The sequence below is a fragment of the Epargyreus clarus genome, unplaced genomic scaffold (genome assembly GCF_041222505.1).
Source record: "Epargyreus clarus isolate Ecla_fem2 unplaced genomic scaffold, WU_Ecla_fem_2.2 ptg000007l, whole genome shotgun sequence".
Lineage (NCBI taxonomy): Eukaryota > Metazoa > Arthropoda > Insecta > Lepidoptera > Hesperiidae > Epargyreus > Epargyreus clarus.
In genome coordinates, this window is record NW_027332215.1 from 11234014 (window position 1) to 11256782 (window position 22769).

At 33.5% G+C, this 22769-nt stretch overlaps 3 protein-coding genes across 3 annotated transcripts; 2 read left to right on the plus strand and 1 right to left on the minus strand.

Annotated features, from left to right (window-relative positions):
• The first annotated feature begins 17 nt into the window (after positions 1–17).
• On the plus strand, positions 18–5839 carry Syx6 (syntaxin 6). Its single transcript, XM_073074607.1, has 6 exons — positions 18–192; positions 1377–1544; positions 2717–2813; positions 2977–3290; positions 3867–3961; positions 4189–5839. The coding sequence occupies exons 1-6, from the start codon at positions 158–160 to the stop codon at positions 4263–4265; spliced, it is 786 nt and encodes a 261-aa protein (XP_072930708.1). The 5' UTR covers positions 18–157; the 3' UTR covers positions 4266–5839.
• A 1808-nt stretch (positions 5840–7647) lies between these two features.
• LOC140743681 (uncharacterized) lies at positions 7648–17366 on the minus strand. The gene is made up of 7 exons (XM_073075156.1): positions 17274–17366; positions 13984–14185; positions 13076–13266; positions 11127–11303; positions 10458–10484; positions 9738–9889; positions 7648–7818 (listed from the first exon to the last, which is right to left on the minus strand). Exons 1-7 carry the CDS (start codon positions 17364–17366, stop codon positions 7677–7679), a joined length of 984 nt encoding a protein of 327 aa, XP_072931257.1. The 3' UTR covers positions 7648–7676.
• Positions 17291–22133, plus strand: Miple (pleiotrophin-like protein). Its single transcript, XM_073074609.1, has 5 exons — positions 17291–17450; positions 20117–20249; positions 20777–20914; positions 21208–21369; positions 21781–22133. Exons 1-5 carry the CDS (start codon positions 17445–17447, stop codon positions 21798–21800), a joined length of 459 nt encoding a protein of 152 aa, XP_072930710.1. The 5' UTR covers positions 17291–17444; the 3' UTR covers positions 21801–22133.
• The last annotated feature ends 636 nt before the right edge of the window (positions 22134–22769 follow it).

Below are 22769 nucleotides of genomic sequence, written 5' to 3' on the forward strand. Positions count from 1 at the left end.
GCATTACGCTGTCGATATTTTGTGGGATAGGCAAGGGATCGTCTGGGTTCACTTGCAACTTCCAATTAATGTATACTCCTCAATTGTTGCCGTTTTTTTGTGTTTTTATCTTCCGTCTCATGGTACATTTCGCGCAAATACGTTTCTATTATCTGACATGACTTTAGAAGACCCATTTTACGTCGTAAAGGAGTAAGTGGGTTCAGTTTACTTATTTAGCTGCAGAGAAGGCCAGTTGCAATTTATATTATGCTTGTATGATTGGTTCATTTTGATCATCTGTGTGTGTGACACACAGACTGCATGGCATGCATTGATTTTTTTTCACTTATTTATCTCTTATGGTAATATGCTATGGTGCATTTAAGTGCTCTTATTATTTGTGTGTGGTAGTAATATATATATGATTGTTTCATGATTTCTATGTGCCCAAGTAGGGGTTTTAATGTTTTAGGAGAATTTCATGCATACCACAGTCTTAAAAGATAAAAGAAAAAAAATAGATCATGTTTGATTTAATGTCTTAAGAAAATGTTTTCTATTTTATGTGATCCCCAACTTTGGATATCTTTGATGATAATTTCGATTAAAAATTTGTTTAGATTCTACCTACGGAATATCTGATGTTACAAGTAAAGATATAAAAATCATCTGTTGCTTACCACAATATTTATTGATATATCTTCTTTGCCCGGCACTATAATTTCAGTCACATAATGTAGCATTATGATTTTTTTAATATAACTAAAATAAATAGTGACAAAAAATAACATTTAAATATAGTGTAAAGTATATTCATTGCTACCCAATTTAACCACAAACTCTCTTAAATGTTGAAGTTACGAGACTTTACTTGGTTTACCTTGATATATTGCCAAAATAACATTACTTTGCATATTGCCAAAATTTATAGAAACTGCAGCTGTATTTGTTCTTTTGTTGCTTTATTTTTTAGTTAATTTACTATCAACCACTTATTACCATTTAGTACCAAGTTTGTTTCACTAGGTGTTGAAATTTCTGTCATATGTGCAAAACGTTAATATACATGTAATCTGTAGATATGGACATGATAAGCGACAGTAGCCTGTTAGTTTTATGGAAATGAATCACGTCACCATAGCAAATTGTATGACTACATCTGCTCGCAACAACTTCAGAGTGGACTAGCAGTTTGGCGAGGAGGATACATTGTTAAACATTTAAAATGTTTTAAGCAAAGAGTTACAATTTTATAAAACATATTTTTTCTTAAAGTATCACAATCTACTCAATGGTGATGCTGGTGTCGAACCACAAAGGGTCCTACCACCTTCGAACACAACTTCAAATAGTTTTAATATTATTTACTCAATAATCTTCTTTGTTTCAAACAGTGAGGTGTTCAAAGCACTAAATAAGACTCGTGGCTTGTACCTGCGCTGGCAAGAAATATCCAAAGCACCTACTATCCCCAACAGCCCTGAAGTAGAATGGACATCGACTGAATTACGAAATGCGCTGCGTAGTATCGAATGGGATCTAGAAGACTTAGAAGACACTATAAATATCCTTTTTGAAAGTATTAATATGTAAGCGAAGTTTTGTGTTTAGTTTTAGCATTTTAATTTATTGCTAACCTCTAAATTGTTAAATATTTTTATGTTTGTTTTGATGTGAAACATCTATAGCCGCACGTAAAACCGATTTCTGGCGTGGCGACGCGTCGCCACGCTATACGATGGTATATATATACAGTCTATATTCAGTAGTGTGTACGGTGTGGCGACGCGTCGCCATGCGCAATCAACTGTGCGATTCTCTCCCACTCGATCTGGCGTTAAGCCATCTTTCTCGCTACACTGAGCTCGAATACTATTTTATTTTATCATTATGACATATTTAGTTCCTATCACAATATGTTCTTTTCTCCATATTACTTTTACAAAATAATGTCGATGTTTCACATCTGCCAGGCGTCCCGTGACGGCTCACATTTTTTTATTTATTTATAAAATGTATGTATGTAAACTTGATTGATGATGAGTACTTTAAAGTAGCAGGCAATGTAGTCAATGATAGAAAGAGTTTAGTTGATATCTGTATGGTCTTACGTTGTTGGTTAAATTATATACGGTTATTATGATCATCATTTGAATAAATAATAAGTATCACATGCTAAAAGCAAATAGGTAGGAGTTGTGATAAATCAACTAAAGTAAAACAATAAAAAGTAAGGATTTGATAATAAAAGATGTGCCCTTATCATCTAAAACACATTGGTTACTCCATATTGGTATTGATTTTTTTTATATTATATTTAGTAATCGTATTGCAAATAAAATATTCATTCACTACCCGCAAATTACAGCTGAGTGACGGATTATTGTTTCCGATGCCGAGTTACGGAAAGTGGGTCGTTTACGGTCTATTACAGGTCGTTGTGCCTTTGATTGGTTCACGTACATAATAATAAAAAAAAGCAACTAAAATGGTTAATAGAATTAAATGAAGGATAAAGTGTGCCATGTAAATATATCTCAAATGCGGACTTAATATTTATTTTATTTACAGATACAGATTAAATGAGAGGTCGGTTTGTCTGATGTTGTCGTAATTGCCATCGAATGGTAAATATAACTATGTTTATGTCTGTTTAAATTTTCATTTCTTACTTATTTTGTTTAATCGTTTTCTTACGTCTTGCCTTCAATATATTTTCTTAATATCTTCAATCAAGCATCGTAGAAAAAAACTCATCTAAGTTCAAAATCGATAATAAGGAGATTTGTGACAGAAGGAGTTTTATCGAGGCAACTAAACAGGAAGTTAAGGTAATGGTGATTCCTCTGTATTTTGTAACCGCAAGAAATAAATAGTAAGAGTTAATAAATGAATGATCGTAAGAATTTTGAATATGTTTGAATTTGAAATAAATAATGCCGTAAACATAAGCTCAATGTCATTATATTAAAAGTAGTTTAACCTTATTTCTAGGTTATGAAAAGCAAAATGAGTCTGAACAGGAATCGTGACAACGACGGGACCGCCAGGGAGCCCCTCCTCGGCGAAGAGAGCCCCATGCACTTCGGAAACACCTGGACTTCGACACCCAAATACTCGAAGTATTCCAAGCTGGCCAACCAAACGGACAGCCCGAACAGATTCGACGCCTATGACAGCGATATAATGTCGATGCAAGAAAAGATGCTCATATCCCAAGACGAGCAACTCCACGTCATCAGCAATTCGGTTGGCTCCCTGAAGACGGTGTCGAAGCAAATCGGAATTGAACTCGACGAACAAGCTGTGTGAGTACCAATTATATTAAATCTAGGTCAACTTCTCTTTTCTCTAGTTTGTGTCCCTGTTGTCTTTTTTTTTATAATATAGGAGTAGCAGACGAACATGCATTCCAGCTGATGGTAAGTGGCTAAGCCGCTCTTGGATATCTGTAATCAACCTCAGATAGGATTAGATATTCCTACCTGAGGTCGGCCACAGATGCGCCGTTACCCCTGAGGACTAAGTTGGAACGCCTCGGAAATGTATGTTTCCCTTACCACACCCTTTAAAACAGAACACAGCGGCGCTTAACACTGCTGTTATAGGCCAGAAATAGGGTTCTACCACCTGTTAAACTCTTGTTTAAGTTTTGGCGGATTGATAACAAATTAAAGCACTTCTAAGGAATTACCTTTAAATAAAACCAATAAAAATATTATTTGTAAATATTAGTAGATTCCATAATAATAAATAAAATACTAAACGCATCCATAGCTACCAAATAAGAATGAGAAATAATTATGAGAGAAATAATTATTTACAATATTTTTAAAATCTCAGTTTAAAATGGGATAAGTAAATTATATTTTTATTTATTTTAGGATGTTGGACGACCTGAATACCGAACTTGAAAATGCTGATTCTAAACTGGACTCGACCATAAAGAAAGTAGCGAAACTACTTCGCATGAATAATGGTATGTATAACTAGCTTTCTCAATACAACTATATATACAATGAGCATAATAACAAATTTTAAAATCACCTATAATATACCCTGTAGGTCTACTAACATGTATAATGGAATTAAGGAAGGAATTAAGAATGTACATATACATTTTTAGGTCATCTACCTATAAAAAGCATCTGGTCTAGGTATATTTTATGAGTTACCATCGCATTGATTGTTTGTTTTGAATTGCAGATCGCCGTCAGTGGATGGCCATTGGAATACTGATAGTGATATTAATTGTAGTATTAATGTTATTCATATATTTGTAAGTCAAGTGATGGTACCTACTGTAGTGCTGTCTTATTTGTCGGTGATGGCCACGAGTCAATACTATGCTGTATTACTTATATAGTGCAGTGAAGTAAGTAGTTGTCTAGAAGTGAATATACAACTTAATATATAAATCAGATTTTATCAACTATCTGTAGACATTTGGAGATGTAAACGTTAATGTAGTGTTCTTAACCCCATCATCTAAAATTAAGATGTATTTGTAACGAAATATGTGTTAAGAGAGATCACGGATCGAGTGTCATTGTTGTGATCTAAATAAAGGGCGACTTTTTATTTATGTGAGATTTTAAAAGAACTTTCGCAGATTTTAAATGTAAAAAACGAATGGAACGCATCAATAATGTAAAGGAAGATAGAAAGAAAGAAATAATAATAACGAAAGACCATCTAACATGTTTGTATATGACTTGGCATAACTATAAAGTCCGCCATTTTGAAAAAACAAGTTTTACCTGCCAGTGATAAAATATGTGTGTGGTTGGTTTTGTTGCAAACCCTTGTCTGTGATACAACTTATAAAGTCAGTACTGCTGATAAATATTTTGTATTTCTGTATCTTTATGTGTAACAAGTAAACCGTTGGTTTATTTTTTTTTTGGTAAAAAGTGGATATGCAGTTAGGTTTTGTTTTCTTATGTTATATGTAATAATAATAAACTGAGATTAATGCAGTACACAATGTAGAAATCGGACATTTTTACTAAAAATGGAGCACGGTTGAGCCGACAGCTCAATGCGAGCCTTATCGTGCGTATGTGTACCAAGACAGACTTTAATGATGCAGAGCTAGAGTAGTGGACTAGGGCCTCAACCCATATCACTCAGAGAGGGGATCCTTGCACAGCAATGTATAAGAAAATATTAGGTGACGACGATACATTACAGAGTGGTTGCAAGTCAGGCTCCACCTCATATGTAGAATACCTGTATTTCCCTATAAGTAATGACTCAAAATTTTATTTAAAGGAAGTATTGTCAATATTTTTATATAAATGGAACTTACATACGTCATAAGATTTATTAGTTTTAATGAGATCATGTTGCAATATAAATGTAATAACATCACAAGAAAGTTATCATTATTTTTACTGTCGTGTTTGACTATGATTGTTGCTTATATGGTTTGCTGTTTTTTTTTACTACAATCACCTATACTTTGATGGCGCTGTTTTGGTCATTTAATTACCATATCTAAATTGAATATTGTTTGAACCCTGTAAATGTAGGTATAATATGTGAGCAATAATTTATTTTTAAACATAGAACTATTTAATGTTTATCGATTCGTTTTATTTATTTACCACCAACATAATATGATGTACCTTTTTTAATATAAAATGTATCTTTTGAATAACAATCTTTCAGATTAATAGTAGATGTTTATATTTACTATAATTAACAAATCATCAGATTCGCGAAAGCTATAATTAGTATAATACTGTAATTATGAATTCATAATTATTTATTTTTATTAATGAAAACCTGCCAAGTAGGCTAGATAACATAGGGGTCATGTTTAAACTATCAAGTGCTTCTTATATTGTTACTGTATGTTATAATGCTATAGTCATATGGACCTAACTAATTTAACCTGTGATTTGTTGCTGATTTTAAGATAATTTTATAATGCTAGTGACTATATGATAAAAGGTAGCCAAATGATTTTTTTATTATATATTCGTTTAGGCTTTATTATGCTTTAATAATGTTTCGTTCAATTTGTCGCCACCAAGTTTTTTAAAGTATCTATACAGATGACTATTCGATAAATAAGAAGTATAATACACACCTCATAAATAAATTGTAAGAAACATAATTACAACGAGGGAAAACATGGCGAGTAGTCCATGAGACATTAATTCTTGCTCCCGTTGTGGTAAAATTAGCAACAAAAGAAATATCTTAAAAAAAATCTATGAGAACAAAATTGCTATGAGAACATAATTGTACATATTTCTAAGAAAACATTGCTAGGTTTCCTATGATGTAATAGATCGATGGTTTCATTAAAATTCACGTACTCGTAATTGTAATTGGGTTTAAAAAATATTACTATCAATTTATAGTTTTTGAATATTTAAACGTCATGTAGTAAAGTTCTCTCAATGTGCCCTTGTATGTAATAGGTACTATATAATAATACGCTGATATTCCTACATTATGCTATATTATCACGTGTACCATATTTTATTACCTCGTGCTCTGAATTTCAAATATTAATAACATCTTAAAGTATATATTAGATATATCGTAATATAGCTGGATATGTAGTGTGTAGTTACATTAATATATTGTAGTGTTACTGTGTTACATAATCCGTATCGATAAGGTTGGCGTTAAACATAATATTATTGTGTTGTACTATTACATTACGTATGCATAGTACGTCTTTGTATATTGTGGTTTTAACGACAATAATGTAAGATTACATGGCCAGAAATTCCAAAAATAACAGTATGTAAGTTAATAGGTTAAAATCACTTATTAGCTATTATATAATAATGTAACGTTACGTAGCTGATATTACATATATGTCTAGTTCGTAGAAAAGTAAACATATTTATTATAATTATTCACGTACACATGCTGAGACGGTAATATATAAATTCCCTGGAGAATAGTTTTATAGGTGTTTATTGTTCGTTTTATATCTATTTCGTTTTTTAGGGGTTCGTACTCAAACGGTAAAAACGGAATCCCATCACTAAGCAGCCGTTGCATATCCGTCTATCACAGGGCTCCATCTCTTAAATCGTAATAAATAGACATGAATTTTAATTTTTACAGATGAGTTACTGAGACCACTGTAACAACAAATACTAAATATAAAACCTTAATGAAAATTTGATGGTACTGGACCCTAACATTTCAACTAAACGTTTGTTTTATTCGTTGAGCTAATAAGACGCCAATAGTTACTTAAATATATAATCGAGTAACTATTTTATTCGCTTACCTACTTATTAAAAATCAATCATGTTGAAGTAAAATATAGTACGTTGTGGACAAAGGAAGAACACATGTTATCTTTTACTCAAATACTCTCCAATATTTCGTGTCTCAATTTAAAAGTGTCGATGAGAAAAGATAGAAATTTAAGTGGTACTATATTTTATTACTGTATTCAATTGACATAAATAATTTGATAATGTACCTAATTGTATAATAAGGTGCATGGGACTTAAATATTTTTAGAAACCAATAATGATATACTCGTGTATGTATTTTTCGAGTATGAGTATAATACAATCGAATGTAATAGATATATAAATATAAGGTTTACAAAATTGAATCAATTTATAAATATTTAAGTTGTGTAAGTATAAAGGGTATCAAACCTATTTTTATTTATTGTTAAATAATTATTTATTGAAACAACAGATAAACTAAATCTCTTCAGAACTGGTAGAATCCTCTACTATTTTGTCGTACAGTGCCGGAAGGTAGTCGTCCGGGCCGCCAATAATTTCATCGTAAATTGTATTTTTCATAGCATCCCAATCTAGAATAAATTCTGGTTCAAAAAATCTGGAAAAGTTATTATAGTATTAGTGGATTACTAGTCAATATTACTATTAGTCAAAACGTACAGATAACAATTTGTCCCAACATGATTGGGTCACACACACATATTGAATAGTGAAGCTAGCTGTATACTAAGTACTGGGAAGTGCTGTATGCTATTCATATGTATATAGATGGTATATAACACAGGCGGCTGTAATACCCATGCTACAGCTACAGCTACAGCATAATTTTTAATGAGATTATCCTTTAGGTACACGCAGAATGTGCGTAAGATATGCTAAAACTCCACGATAAATAAGATACCCTGTAGAAAGTTCTTTATAATCAGCTAAAATATAAATAAATGGGTATATCATAGTTCAGGAATTATGTTTTAGTTAATGTGGAAAAAAAAATTAACTTCAGTAAACTTTTTTGGACTCAGTAGGTCCAAGATTCCATACTGTGGCATTTGGTCTTTTAGTGTATTATATTCATCATTGGCGTCTAATACAATTAAATACAATAATACATATAATAAGAATAAACATGTATACCTACCATAAATTAATTCAATAATAAGTTTAATATTGGTAGTAAACGTTGTAATTCTGTATGTTAATGTAGAAATAATTCGAAAAATCTATGCTGGATATTGTCTTTATAATCTTTTGTCGTCTTATACCCCGCGTTCCACATAGTGACCACAATTACCACTCACTTTTAAAATAAAATGTCTATTATTATTACTGTAATTGTGGTCATTTATTGGAAGGTATTAACTTAGTGCGTAATAGAAGAGTTCGTGTAATTCGATGTTAGATATTTAAACTCCTTTTTGATGTTGAACTATCTAATTGATGTGTGTATTATTAAATTTTCCAACACAATTTTACCTTTATACAACTCACTTATAATTTTATATGCACCTTCTCTATATTTGCTTGAAACAATGGAATATGGAATTGCAAATTTGTGTTAGTCCGTCTATGATTATACTATATTTATATTTATTGGCTTTTGTTGTTTAATAGATGTTATTAAATCAATATAATCTAAGTATTTTTTTATTTCCATCCTATGAATCATATCTATTAATTTTATAGACTCAAATTCACTAAATACAAACATTAATAATTCATAATTCATTTAATTATTAATACCACATAGAGATTGTAAAAAAATATCGAAAGGGTAGCTACTTCATCTTTTTTTTTAAATATTGTACTCTCATATATTTATTCCTTTGCATATAATATATTCTTTTACACATACACGCGAGAAAGGAAAAGTGCTCTTACAGTTTTTCAGGATATATATGGAGTGCATTTAACAAAGTATTCACTAATCAAAATATAGTAAAGAACATAAATTGTTAACAATAAACTAGGAGCAAAGGTCGTGTGTACTTAGATAAATACTAATTATACCTAACGTGGTCACCCTGTCCTCAATACAGGCGATCAAATTCAGTGCATCAAAACATATCAACTAGAATAATATCTATTAATTGCACTATATTTTTGGGTCGGTGACACAGATAATAAATCACCTTACTTATAGGTAACAGGTATAAATAATTATTTCTACCTGTTACCTGTTACCCTGCAATGGTAGGTAGGTAATAAGTATGATAGTGAATAAAATAAAGTACTTATGAGTTAATTACCTCCTATTAGTGATTTTGATATATTTATATAAATGATAAGCTTTTTTTTAAGATCGACTATAGACCTTCCATCATAGGACTATGTTAGAATACCTGTATAATATAAGTAATGAGTACCTATAAGGGTTCCGCCCATACCATACACTTCCAACCAGAATTCGGCAACGCCTAAAAAGCGCTGTTATTAGGCAGAGTAACTAAAACGACCACTTCTATCACCATCACATTACCAAAACTTACTATACATTTTGGTATTATGAAATGTCCATACCCGCTTACGCATTCCATGAATCCTTTGATATGTGTACCAGATAATAAATTCACAATATTAGTGAAACCTGTGCAGTTTGACCACTGGGCGTCGGGTGCCATAAGCATCGCCACTACCTTCCCATCACATATTAACGGTGCTCCGTACATTCCCTGCCACATGAAATAAGTTATTTCAATAATTAACATTAATTAAAATTAAAATTCGTTTAAAGTTTTGTAGAATATCAAGTTATATGCTCATCATTTTAAACGGTAAGGTTAGTACTGTTCAGAGTTAAAATATGACGTTCCTAGTTTGTCTGTAGTTATTATATTTTTATAATTTATTTATTATAAAAATATAATAACAAGCAAGCAGTCCACCTGATAGAAAGTCAACCCCAGATAAGATTAGATTCCTACCTGAGGTCGGCCATAGACGCCCCGAGGACTAAGCTGGCATGCCCCGGAAAAGTTTGTCTTATCCTTACTGATTCGACTGTGGCGTCACCACCGCCACAGTTGAATCACAGAGGTTTCTACCACCTTCAAACTCTACTAATCTAATCTTTTTCTTCTTTTAGTGAAAGTAAAATCAAAATAAGTTCAGGCAATTCTCAAGTAGTTAACACCTCCAATTAAAACTTATTTACGTGGGGATTGCGTCATATTAAAGTGGTTTCGAATTAATTAACTTAATATCTACGTTGGAAGCTTCGAAATTAGGGTAGGTACTCACATGACACGGTTGAGCACTGTGATCAGGCTGAAATATAGGAAATATGAAAATATAAATTAAGGAATGGAATCCATTAAAATATTAATATACATTTAATTTTTGTGACATAGTACGAGTAAGTGTGATAGGAAATGACAAATTAAATTATTTAAATGGAGCACAGCGGACATCAAATTTTCACACCGAAACTTTAATCAATCTTCAATCGCTTCACACCGTCACTATCTCGAATTGATTAAAGTCTGGCATATATTTCAGAGCAACTTATTACCAATTGGTAATACCTCGTGTATGTTACTTTCCCATGTCCGTTATATTACTACTATACGTACAGGTCAGGTGGCAGGTAAAACGAGAGACTTATTTTAGAGTGTGTCGAAACCGAATCTTTGGTTTCCATCACAATGTCGGTCGAAACTGAAACTGAAACTTTTTATGAAACTGACCTATGCAAGTTCATACGATATTTGAATCTAGAGATTTACGCATTCGTAGAATTATTTTAACAAGTTATCTATAATAATTTATGTTTTTTTTATTTAATTGGGGTACCTACATAAAAAGGTGAGGCGGTGGGACCGCCGTGCGGACTTACGCTCCATGTAGTTCGTTTGAGCGCTTAAACAAATATAAAATATATATGGTGACAAGCTAATGTTATGTTCTTACATCTCTTATACATAAACAGGAAGTTTTGTCAAAATGTCCGGTGTATCCGATGTTGATGAGGGCTTTCTGGAACTTAATTGATAACGTATCACACCATAAATGTGTTTTCTCTATGTTTAAAAACTGTACTCTTAAATTTCTTTGCAAAAGGAATCTTTGCACTGGATATATTTTGTCCTGAAACATTTTTGGGAATAATAATATCTATATTAAGTAAATTGTTGTTAGATAATAATACGTATAGAAGTAAAATATAAAAGTGTTATTGCGATGATATTTTTAGTTTAAAACATTTATACATTTTGAAAATATTTCAGCGTATGTAGGTAGGTATGTGCGTATACTAGTAACATTTAAGGCCCGGCCAAAGAGGCGTGTTCTAGCGCCGCGTACGGCGTAATTTACGCCGCGTTCTAGCGTCGAGTTGTGTTGTACTGAGTTAGAGCCAGGCCACACGGCGTGTTGCGTTGCGTTGCGTCGTCGCAACGCAAAGGTTTTGACGCATAGCGGGCCAAACGGTCGCTGCGCCAACGCAGCGTTACTACGACGTAGTCGTAACGCTCCGTCATCGCAAGGGCGACGCACCGTTGCGGCGAGCATTTTAAGTAATCGTCGCAGTCATTCTATAGAAAGCATGGATCTGAAAAGACGAATGTAATGAAGTAATCCATGTCAACTTCTTTAGTCGTGCTCATTTTACTCTGCTAATAAAACTAAATACAAAAATACGTAAAAATAAGCGAGATCAGCTTGCATGCGTTGCGTTCCTTATCAACGCATAAACAACTGAACGCTGCCGCTCTGGCGACGCAATGAGTACTCTCCCGCCCGCTTCGTCTCGGGCGCTGTAGTTCAGTCGCGTATGCGCTGCGTCGACGCAGCGCATACGCTACTCTGACCTCGCTTATTTTTACGTATTTTGACGGTGACGTAGTAATAGCAGCAATGCAGACGTCTTTTCCGATCCATGCTTTCTATAGAATGACTGCGACGATTACTTATTTTAAGTAGCTCGCCGCAACGGTGCGTCGACGTTGCGATGACGGAGCGTTACGATTTCGTTGTAGTAACGCTGCGTTGGCGCAGCGCCCGTGTGGCCAGCTATGCGTCAAAACCTTTGCGTTGCGACGACTCAACGCAACGCAACGCGCCGTGTGGACTGGCTCTTAGTAGAGAGCGGTCACAGAGAGCACGTATTCGTACGGCGTTCTAGCGCGGCGCTCGGCGTTCTTGTCGCCAGGCGTTGTAATTTTTTACAGATTTGCGTACCAGCGCCGGGCGTAATTTTGTAAAATATTTATATTCCGACTGAAAAACTAATAGTAAGTGTTCGGAGACACTATTATTTAATAGATCTATAAAATATAAACGATAATAATTATAAAAACTATAATAATATAAATTTGAAAAAAAAAAATTGTTTTCTATTTGATCATGATAACCAAGAACACAAACGTAATAATTCTTCCACATCTGAATCACTCGTGAATAGCGAATCTGTTATCCAAAACTGGCATAGATATGTGATACCAATGTGACGATTATGAAATTAGTAGATACGTTGTTTAGCGCTGCGTAAATGTAGTCTGTTTGGAGTCCAAGTACGCGGCGTAAATTACACCTTACGCGGCGCTAAAGTACGCGTTCTGTTTGGCCAGGGCTTTAAGGTGTACCTCCAATAATCTTAGATAATTAAACCAACTTTAATTATCTAAGCCTATAATAGTACCTAATAATGAATGTTGTACAAGAATAGTTGCTCTTCTTATTAATGTAAAAAATATTTATATTTGTACCTATAATGTACAAACATGTATGCTTTGAGAGACATACATGTAAGTAAATACCAATATTTATGCAGTCCGTTTCGAATAACCCAAGGTTTAGTTAAGATGAAGGAACAAGTTTATTAGAGTGTGCGGAGATTAATATTAAGAAACTAGGATTACCCCTTTGTAAAAGAAGTGCCAGCCTGGCATCAAACATTCCTGATGCAGTGACAGTGTTTCTTCTCCCTTGTAGTCAATCTCGATAGCCCTCAGTGGGGTTTCAGTTAACACATCGGGAACCTTCCTTCGTAATAATAATATCGCTGGTGACTCTTGCATAAGGTAACCCCGATGAGTACTAACATTATTGGCTGAAGTAAATAAAAAATATATATAACGGTAAAGGCCTGTGGTGAAGGCATTTTAATATTATTCAGCTTCATCAGACGAAGATGCAGTCCACCTGATGGTAAGTGGCTACCTGCTACTGTTGCCCATAAATATCTGTAATCAACCTAGATAGGATTAGATATTCCAACCTGAGGTGCTGCTACCCCTGAGGACTAAGCGGATACGCTTCAGAAATGTATATCTCCCTTACCACACCCTTCAAACCAGAAAACAGCAGCGTTTAACGCTGCTGTTATGAGGCAGAAATAACTGTGGCGGTGGTGCCGCCGGAGTCGAACCACAAAGGGTTCTACCACCTTCTACCTGTGTACCTACCTATTCTATTCCCAGATGATAGATTGATTGGCAAGACATTCAAATTGTTTTTCATATATGTATTATGTTTTATAGATAATCTTTAAATATGTACGAGTATGTGTCGTAGCTATTTCATAATTATTCAATTTGAATTTATTTATTTTACTACAGTTATATTTGGTTTCGTGACGTGTTCTTCTAGCTCTTTCAATTGCAATTTATTACTGGATTCAGTACACTTTCTGAACAGTGCAACTGCATACCAATTTTAATAAAAAAACGATAATTATCAAGCCCAAAATTATTTATTATTTTTTTTATTTATTTAATAACCTTTAAGTATTTGATGTAGAAGCTTTCTAAATTGAAATCCCACTTACTTTTAGGCAACAGTATTTTTGTGACCTGAACTCGTATGCCTCGCCGTGGGTGCCTGTAGGCGGCGCCCGTGATGACGGTCAAGGCGCGCGTGTCGTGCTCTGACGATGTGGGGTTGGTGACGCACACCGCGGCCGTGATGACCGCCGTGCGGGAGACCAGGGTTCCGGTGCATAATCCGCGGTAACGTGATGCGAAATACACCTTCCCAGTAAAATAATAAAAAAAAATAAGTACTAGGAGTCCACACTAGGATTCCCTGTATCGTGGGTGCCATGGTCACGTACAGAGACGAATACCCAGATCAGATATCTGAATTTATCATTCAGATATCTGTTTGACCGGGGATCGAACCTGGAACTCTTTGCGCGATAGACTGGTATGGTGACCGCTCCGCCACGCGGGTTGTCAATTACACGCAAAATGCATATAGTAAATTTTGAAACGAATGTCAAAAGATTTTTTTATGTCAAACAGGCAATTTATCTATAGTTTTTAAAAATAGATATTATGTACCTGCCTAATAACATTTTTTATTCATTACGTTAACTAATTAACTTTACTTACAAGAAATGGTAGAGATCCTTCGCGAGGTTTAAAAGGCTCTCTTCCATTGCATACTGTTATAATGACTCCTGCATAATATTTTAAATATAATATTAGTAAACACCACACAACGAATAATTATATTAAATATTTAATGACACTTTATATACCGAGGCAATAGAGTTTGACTAGTTTGCTCATAGCTTTTTATATTTTTATATCTGTTTTAAGTACGAGGTATGGCCTAACTTAATAGTTACACAAGTATATTCGTTCACATACTTAATCTGTATCGATGAGAAGTAAATCGAATTTGGAAGTAAGTAAAATGAAATTGGACGGTTCGTAAAAACTACACCAAAACATAATTAATGCTGTTACGCTTTGGCATAAAAACACTTGCCCGCGTGAAACAATAAAACTATTATAGCTACGTTCTTAGGGTTCCGTACCCAAATGGTAAAAACAAAACCCTATTACTAAGCCTCTGATGTCAGTCCGTCGACCCATTTGTCTGCCTGTGACCTCTCATGAACCGTAAAAGGTACCTATAGGTTTAAAAATAAAAAATCAGTTATTTCGGCGTTTTTCAGCTTTATTTATAGAACCAGTTGAGTTGAAATTTTACTAACACATTTAGGTACATCTACCTATGGCTGCTATGATAACAAATCCTAAAAATCTCCGCTCAACGAAAAGTAAGTTTTCGTTTTATCAAATTACCTGTAAATAAATAATTCCTGATGATATTGGTTATACATAATTATATGAACTGGTTAGGTAGGTAGTTAGGTAGTTACTATCCGTTGTACCTACTGGTGCTACAGTGCAGATTTTAGACGATATATAATATCTACTTACAGGTTAAATTGTAAATTAATTATAGTAAAGTACTTTATATGAAGTTATTATTAGGATATCTTTTAAACTAAAGAAGTTGTTTATGCTTTAAAAATTATAGTCGTTGCTTTCATATTGCCTACAATGTACCTATATGTAACAGAAAAACTGATTGTAACATTTTTTCTGCTTGCAAGAGTTTGCATTTTCAAGTTGCATTTGTTTGAATTTCCATGTGAGAAAGGAAGAGAGAAGATAGCTTTGCAGCATTTTCAAGCCGTTTCCTGATGAAAGTGCACACCTCTTTCAAAAACATCAAACACGTCAAAGCTTTTTCCTCCTACAAAGACTTCAATTCACGTCGTTTTGAAAGCGAAGCTGAGTTACAATCATTGCTAGGCTGGAAGGTGTATAAAAACGTATAATAGCGCTATGCTAAATTGAATGGTTGATGTTACAGTGGAAAAAGTCAGAGAGCATCCAATTAAATCACTTATTTGCAAGAACATGAGCAACCATAGAATAAGAAATAAAAACACTAGTCAAAAAACTGCCTGTCAACTGTTGTGAGTATCACATGTGGGTCACACAAAAACAAATACAAAAATGTCCAAACTGAAAACAGATGTCTCTATATTTATCATTTGCGCTCCTAACAACCAAGGATGCCCTCGGTGTGTCACGTAGAATACAATATTACCATGTTCAATATTCCCTAGGTACTTTAAAGTGTGGTTTGTTACTAAGCACCTAAGCAATTTGGAAATTGACTCAATTATGATTTTTTCATATTAGGTATTAATCAATTAAAATCATATTAAGGTTGATATTATCGTTCACTTTCTGTACCGTGTATCGTTAATAACAATAAGTAATATCCAAAAAGTTAACTAAGTATATTTTATACGTATAAAACATACAAATATTAACTACAAGCTGACCCGGCAAACTTTGTACCGCCTCAAAATCTATTTATCAAATATATTCCATATAAAATATAGCCTATGTTACTCGTGGATAATGTAGCTTTCGAATGGTGAAAGAATTTTTAAATCGATCCAGTAGTTTTTGAGCCTATTCATTACAACCAAACAAACAAACAAAGTTTTCCTCTTTATAATATTAGTATAGATTACTGAGTGAATTAAATGATCTACTACTTACTAAGATTATTAGTATCACAAACCTTAAAAAAAACAGAAAGTTTGAAAATGCAATGTATTCTTACAAGATATAAAATTTAATGGTACATCCGTATTGTTGGCTTGGTAAGTTTAATGGGACAAATAGTTCCTTTGATCCTCTAGTGTTACACTGCAAAATAATTTTCGAATTCCACTCCGTTCTCGTAAAAAAAATTATTATGCAATAGATTAGTACGTGCCAGTGACGTCATCAGGTTGGGTCAAGTTTAATAATAATTAAATAATTTTGCTTAACTTGTAACTTGTATACACGAGTAATAACTATTGATGAAAACCATTACTAATTGTAAAAAAAATTAGCGATTTAGGTTTTCAGATTTTGGAATTGTACGTAAAATGTGTATACTGTCCAGCCGTGCGGTATTAGGTACCTAAGCGCTGAAATGTAATTATTTCAAACAAAACATGATTACGGAAAACATCCACAGAAAACTTATCTATAAGTAAACACGAAAGTACAAAACACTCTACGTGTGAAATCTCTTCGGGTAACTCGAGCTCTAAGTTTTTTTGTACCTACTCTACTAAGGGAGTATAAAAAAACAGTGTACATGCAAACATCTGTAATCGTATTTGTGATGCAAAAAAAATCTGAAAGGCCTTTCATCGTCGCGGAAATTCGGTCATTCCCGGAAAAAGCAATAAATCTTGGCTAACCATAGATACAGAGATCGAGTCTGAGGGAGGGGGTTGATGCGTACAGGAGCAGGAACGAGAGTAGCGGTCCCGGGTGGAGGGAGACAGATCAATAGGGGAGCGTCCTGTGCAGGCCCGCCCGGCGGTCGCCGCGCCATTCCCGCTTCGCCCAGCGTCCCGAGAACACATCTGCATTTCTCGCGGCTCACGACAGCTATCGCAACGCTTCGGCCGTCATGGAGGTACGTGTAATTTAACAATTTACGGGTCATGCTGTTGTATCGAACTTTATGACGTCATTTTCTTTGTTCCTGCGAGTGTTAAATATGTGATCATACTATTGTGTATTTTGAAACAAAGCATAATTAGGGCTAATTATGAAAAAAATGACGAATATAGTAGGTACGTTACAGATAGCAAATGAAAGATTCAGTTATTAATTAGGACATTCGTAGTATTGATTGAGTGGTGCTAGTAGTTTGTACTATGGTAATGTTTAAATTTGGAGCCTAAAGTCTGTATCTAATCGATAGATGAGATGGCATGTTAGAAGCATCTGAAAGGGACGAAAATACTTTCGGTGCTTTGGAATAAGAATATACATATAAGACAGATATTCGGGGACAACATTAAAATAGACTGGCATGGCGATCGCTAAAAGCGGCAAGTGTCTCACAAAGAAGTGGTAGTAGGTATATTGATAAATAATTCCTGTAAAGTAGTGCGGTGCGCAGTATGCCTCTACCGCGCGGCTGCGGTGGGGGGTGGGAAGACATCTGTGTGTGTGCCATTCCGTGTTATCCGACACAAATATTATGCCTGTTCCATAACCTATGCAATTTAACCCGTCTCGCTCTATCCCGCTATTAACTGTTCTTGACCCGAAGCACATATTTTACGTTCTTTTTGTGGAATGTGCCTCTTACAACCAGATTTCTTTGTATCATCCAAACAGTCAATCAATACCAACATCTTAAGATGACGGAAGATAGTTTGGCTGTTTGCAATGACCTTTTGCATATAAGTGTCGTCTTAAAATTTATCGATTAACATAACCATATAAAGTTAAGTGCTATTTACAGATATTAATTGAACATACTTACATAAATTTACATACTTTGAATTGGATAAATGAATTTGAACCTCTGAAACAGTTGGACTTAAATATTTATATTTAATATACCCATAACATTTTATTATTTTTGAAATTGATTATAATGTAATTATGAATAAGCTACATACAGTTATTACGTTATTAAGCAATTGTAAACATTAACTAATATTATAAATGCGAATGTGAGTTTGTTTGTAACATTTTCACGCCTTTGTCGTAAACAAAAACTGATTGTCATTAATTTTTCTACACACATTTTCAGGAGTTTAGAAAGGGACATAGGGTATCTTTTAAACCAAAAAAAAATCACTGACGGTGAACGAAGCCCTGGGTGAAAGCTAGTATAGATCTACAATTGTGTACTTAATAACGTAATAAGTAAAGTAGTTCCAATTCATTATTTTTTATTCATGCGATGTTTGTATTCTGTATATATATCGTTAAATTTAGAACATAACAAACAATATCTACGTGTGCGTCCTGTGTCCACTAACCCAGTATATACATTTAAGTATTTCTTGTCAATTTAATTTATATTATGAAACGAATTGTCTCAGGTTAAGTGTCGTTTGTGATAATTTAATATTATAATATTTCAATGAACCCTACCATAGGTATACCTGTTAAATTGTGATAGTCTACTTTTCAAGTACTTCGTATTTCAAACTAAATTATGACTAAATTGTAAGGTATACATAGAAATCTTTTCCGCTTATTCATTAGGCTCACTACCCTTTACTTGGTTATCGCAGTGACACTTCCATGTAAGTGACCCGTAGGATACAAGTTTATTTTAGTATGGCGCCGCGCTCCGGTTAATACAATAAGTCATTGACTGGACTGTGTCATTCATCATACATATTTTACATACATATAAAATCATTGTTTACTGTTTTTAACTACTCACATGTGTTATTTGTTGTTCAATCAATAATGTTGGCGTGAATTAATAATTTGTATTTATTTTCTCAATACCTATGTTTTATTTTTAAATCATTTGTTATGTCAATCATAATTAATTATATCAAATGTTTACACGATTTGAAATCTGAAAGTTATTGTATAAATTCATAATTATAATCTTAAAATCATAATTTAGATTTCGGATGTTAGGAATAACTTAAATGAAACTCGAATATAAGAAGTATTTTTAGTAAGTTTAGTTATTTGTCGAGGGTTCTTAAACTATCTTAATGAGAACTCTTATTGAATTAAAGTATAATATGCTACACCAATGTCGTTATAATGAAATCGTAATTAATATACAATTACCGAAACCTACATTTTAAATGTGTCACATTAATAGGTATACCTATTATATACATAAGTATGGATATAAGTATACCTATACAGTAATTTAATCTTCCTATCGATAAACATCCGAGCGCTGCTTCGGATGTAAATAAGTTTAATAACCTTTCAAATCAGTACTTTATTTGTAATACTTAGGTACTGATACTTTTATTTACGTCATATTCATAGATTAGTAAAGATTACTCACTCCTAACAAGAAAATGTACCCAGTTTTGAGAATTGAAATAGTTGCGTAAAAAAATTTTGCCACGTCTCCGTGCTAAAATGTCCCTAAAATATTTGAAATAATTATTTATTTATTACGTAAATTACTCAGTAATAGTTATTTATTCGTAAATTTTCTCTAAAAATGTTTTTAGAGAAAATTTACGAATTCAAAAAAAGAACTTACTAAAATAAGCCGTTTGTGGCTTCATTCAATTTCAAGGCGGCGAAGTATCTTTATTGTTAATTAAATGTTTAATTTACAAACATTTTCAGTACAAAACCTGGTGGTGGTTGATAACAGGCATTGTGCTCCTTATTGTAACCACTTCTTACGCGGATGGAGAAATTTGGGAAGAGGGGGACCACGAAGTCCTCATAAGAAATGAAAGGGGTGCTAAAAATAGAGGTTAGTAGCGCAGTCAAGTCTAACGATGCTTCAAATATGGCCACCTGTTTTGAAGAAAATAAATTTAAACTGCTTTTTCAACTTAAATATAGAAATGTAATTAAACTTCCCATTTTATTTATAACTATCATTACAGGAACGAGAGTTTAATGATTTATTGAAATATGTTTTTATATATATTTTATATAATGTATTGATTTTGGACATTAAGAAAATTGAGATTAATCTTAATGCCTGTAGATGAGAGACAGTAATATTTTAAGTACTTTATAGGTTCTAACCACGGACTCTAAAATAGTATGCAATCTCTCATCTATCATTTTAACATTTGTCCACGCTGTGCCGAGCAATGATAGCTAATCAGTATTGATTTTGGCATACCACGCCAGAATAGGTAGGTAATAGCTAGGTGGGAATCGAATCTAAGGCGGAGTGGCTAATGAGAGTTATTATTATATCGTACTATTATAAGATTAAAATAAATATTTATTTGTAAATATCATTCATTGTGAATTTGTGTTGCACAGAGACGTGTCGCTACATCAGGAGTTCTTGGTCTGATTGCGATGCTAAGACCAACATTCGCTCCCGCACTCTCACTCTGAAGAAAGGAGACCCGGCTAGCTGCGAGCGTTCCAAAACTATTCAAAAGAAATGCAAAAAAGGTAGTATATTATTATAGTAGTCCTAGTTTAAAATGTTGAGTATGTATCTTAGTGTTCGATTTCACATCTTGAGTATTTGATATAAGGTTATACACATACTTTCAGTATAGGTTTAGTTCAGCCACCGATATTTTTGTGGATCTACAACTAGATAAGTAGTATTCCGCCGAGAAAGTTGGTACTCACCTAGTCGTACCTATATTGGTGTTTTGTACATGTATATTTTTATAATCTCGAGAATAAGGGGTTGCTGGCGGGACCGAAATAAAATGTTGTTTATTTAATTTTCGCAGCTTGCCGATATGACAAGTCTTCCTGGAGCGAGTGCAGTGCCAACGGCGAGATGTCCCGGACTGACATGCTGAAGGCCAATAGTGACCCTACATGCAACCAGAGTAGGCACATCACTAAAAAATGCAACAAAAACAAGCAAGCGAAATCCACCAAAGACAAGGGTGAGGCGATATTATCCAAGTATAACATATTATTATATTAACAGATTCAAAAATGGCAAAAAGTTATCAATAGGTACTGGCGATTTTCAGTATGTGTATCTGTAATCTATGTTAAGTATATGTAATACGTAATATTATATCGTATTATTATGTATAACGTTTTAAATAAAATATTTAGGTACAGACCTACTAATTTTGGGTCACATATTCTTTTTTTGTAAAGTAGACCCACTTTAGAAAAGCAGAACTGGAGGAGTTTTCTGTTTGGTGCAATGCCTTCAAGAGATATTTTCTTGACGTTTCTTGAGCTTGTTGGGGGTATACCTATCGTACATTGAAGGTTATAGATACCATCAACTTACATATCTGTCCACATTACATTTGGCTAATATTGCTTTACACATATTTCAGGTCGCCGAAATCGTCAGTAAACGTCAGTAAACGTTAAACCAGCCACACTATAAATTTAGATGTAAGTTATAATGATCAAAAATTAATGATTGTTCGTTGGTTCTAAATTAATCGATAGTGCAAACTAGTATCAATTCAAGTCATATTTCATTTAGGTATGTTTAATTATATTCAGATGCCATTTGCTACTTATTTAGCTACAGTATAATAGTACAATTTATCTCTTAACATAATATGAATGTATGAATATCACTGTTAAAGTTCTAGATGTTTTTCTTTTTCATTATTGAAATTAAAGTTATTTTAAGTCAGACCTTTGATATTAATAAATTAATGAGTACTTAAATAATAAAGGCGTTTTATTTCTCCCTACATATATTTCCGTTTCCACTATATTATATAATAAAAACATATTAAAAACAAAAGGGAAACCTTACAAACACTTACATATTTATCATAATTCTTTTTCTGGTATTTCTTCACATAATAATATCCTCTCATGTCGTCTTAACTACTCCCTACACTTATTTATATTTAGTATCGACTTTTTGACGACTAGTTTTCACGTTGAGAAGAAAGGTCTTAGGTATTGAAGTTTTCGTTTTGAGCAAGTTATGACGTAATGCATTATTATTATGAAATATCGTGTGTGATAGAGAGTCACTTCACTATATATTCATTATGTGACGTCATGAGACAAATAGAGTTTTCATCGGTATGTCCCAAGAAATATAATCTATTTCTTTATGACATTACCAAACTACGCAATAGAGAACCGATTTTTAGCCTCGGCTATCCAAAGTCTATTGGTTCAAAAAATCCGGTACAGTCATATCTATGATTAGTAGTTATAGTTCGCGCCAAACTTCACTTCCGTTCTGAAGTTAATGCGCGCAGGTGTCAGTCAGAGAGTCAATGCGATCGATCACAACTAACAGCATATATTACACTCCGTAGCATCGTAAGGGCACACTAACGCAGCTATGAAC

Bases quoted from the DNA above. Each gene is read 5' to 3' on its own strand.
- LOC140743681 (XM_073075156.1), bottom strand. From the start codon at position 17,366: ATGGCGCGGCGACCGCCGGGCGGGCCTGCACAGGACGCTCCCCTATTG. The intron at 11,304-13,075 runs GTAATCCTAGTT...AAAATGTTTCAG, and splicing joins GGCACTTCTTTTACAAAGGG to GACAAAATATATCCAGTGCA. The intron at 9,890-10,457 runs GTGAGTACCTAC...TTCATGTGGCAG, and splicing joins ACAGTGCTCAACCGTGTCAT to GGAATGTACGGAGCACCGTT.
- Miple (XM_073074609.1), top strand. The intron at 20,250-20,776 runs GTTAGTAGCGCA...TGTGTTGCACAG, and splicing joins AAGGGGTGCTAAAAATAGAG to AGACGTGTCGCTACATCAGG. The intron at 21,370-21,780 runs GTGAGGCGATAT...CACATATTTCAG, and splicing joins GAAATCCACCAAAGACAAGG to GTCGCCGAAATCGTCAGTAA.
- Syx6 (XM_073074607.1), top strand. From the start codon at position 158: ATGACTTTAGAAGACCCATTTTACGTCGTAAAGGA. The intron at 2,814-2,976 runs GTAATGGTGATT...CCTTATTTCTAG, and splicing joins CAACTAAACAGGAAGTTAAG to GTTATGAAAAGCAAAATGAG. The intron at 3,291-3,866 runs GTGAGTACCAAT...TATTTATTTTAG, and splicing joins GAACTCGACGAACAAGCTGT to GATGTTGGACGACCTGAATA.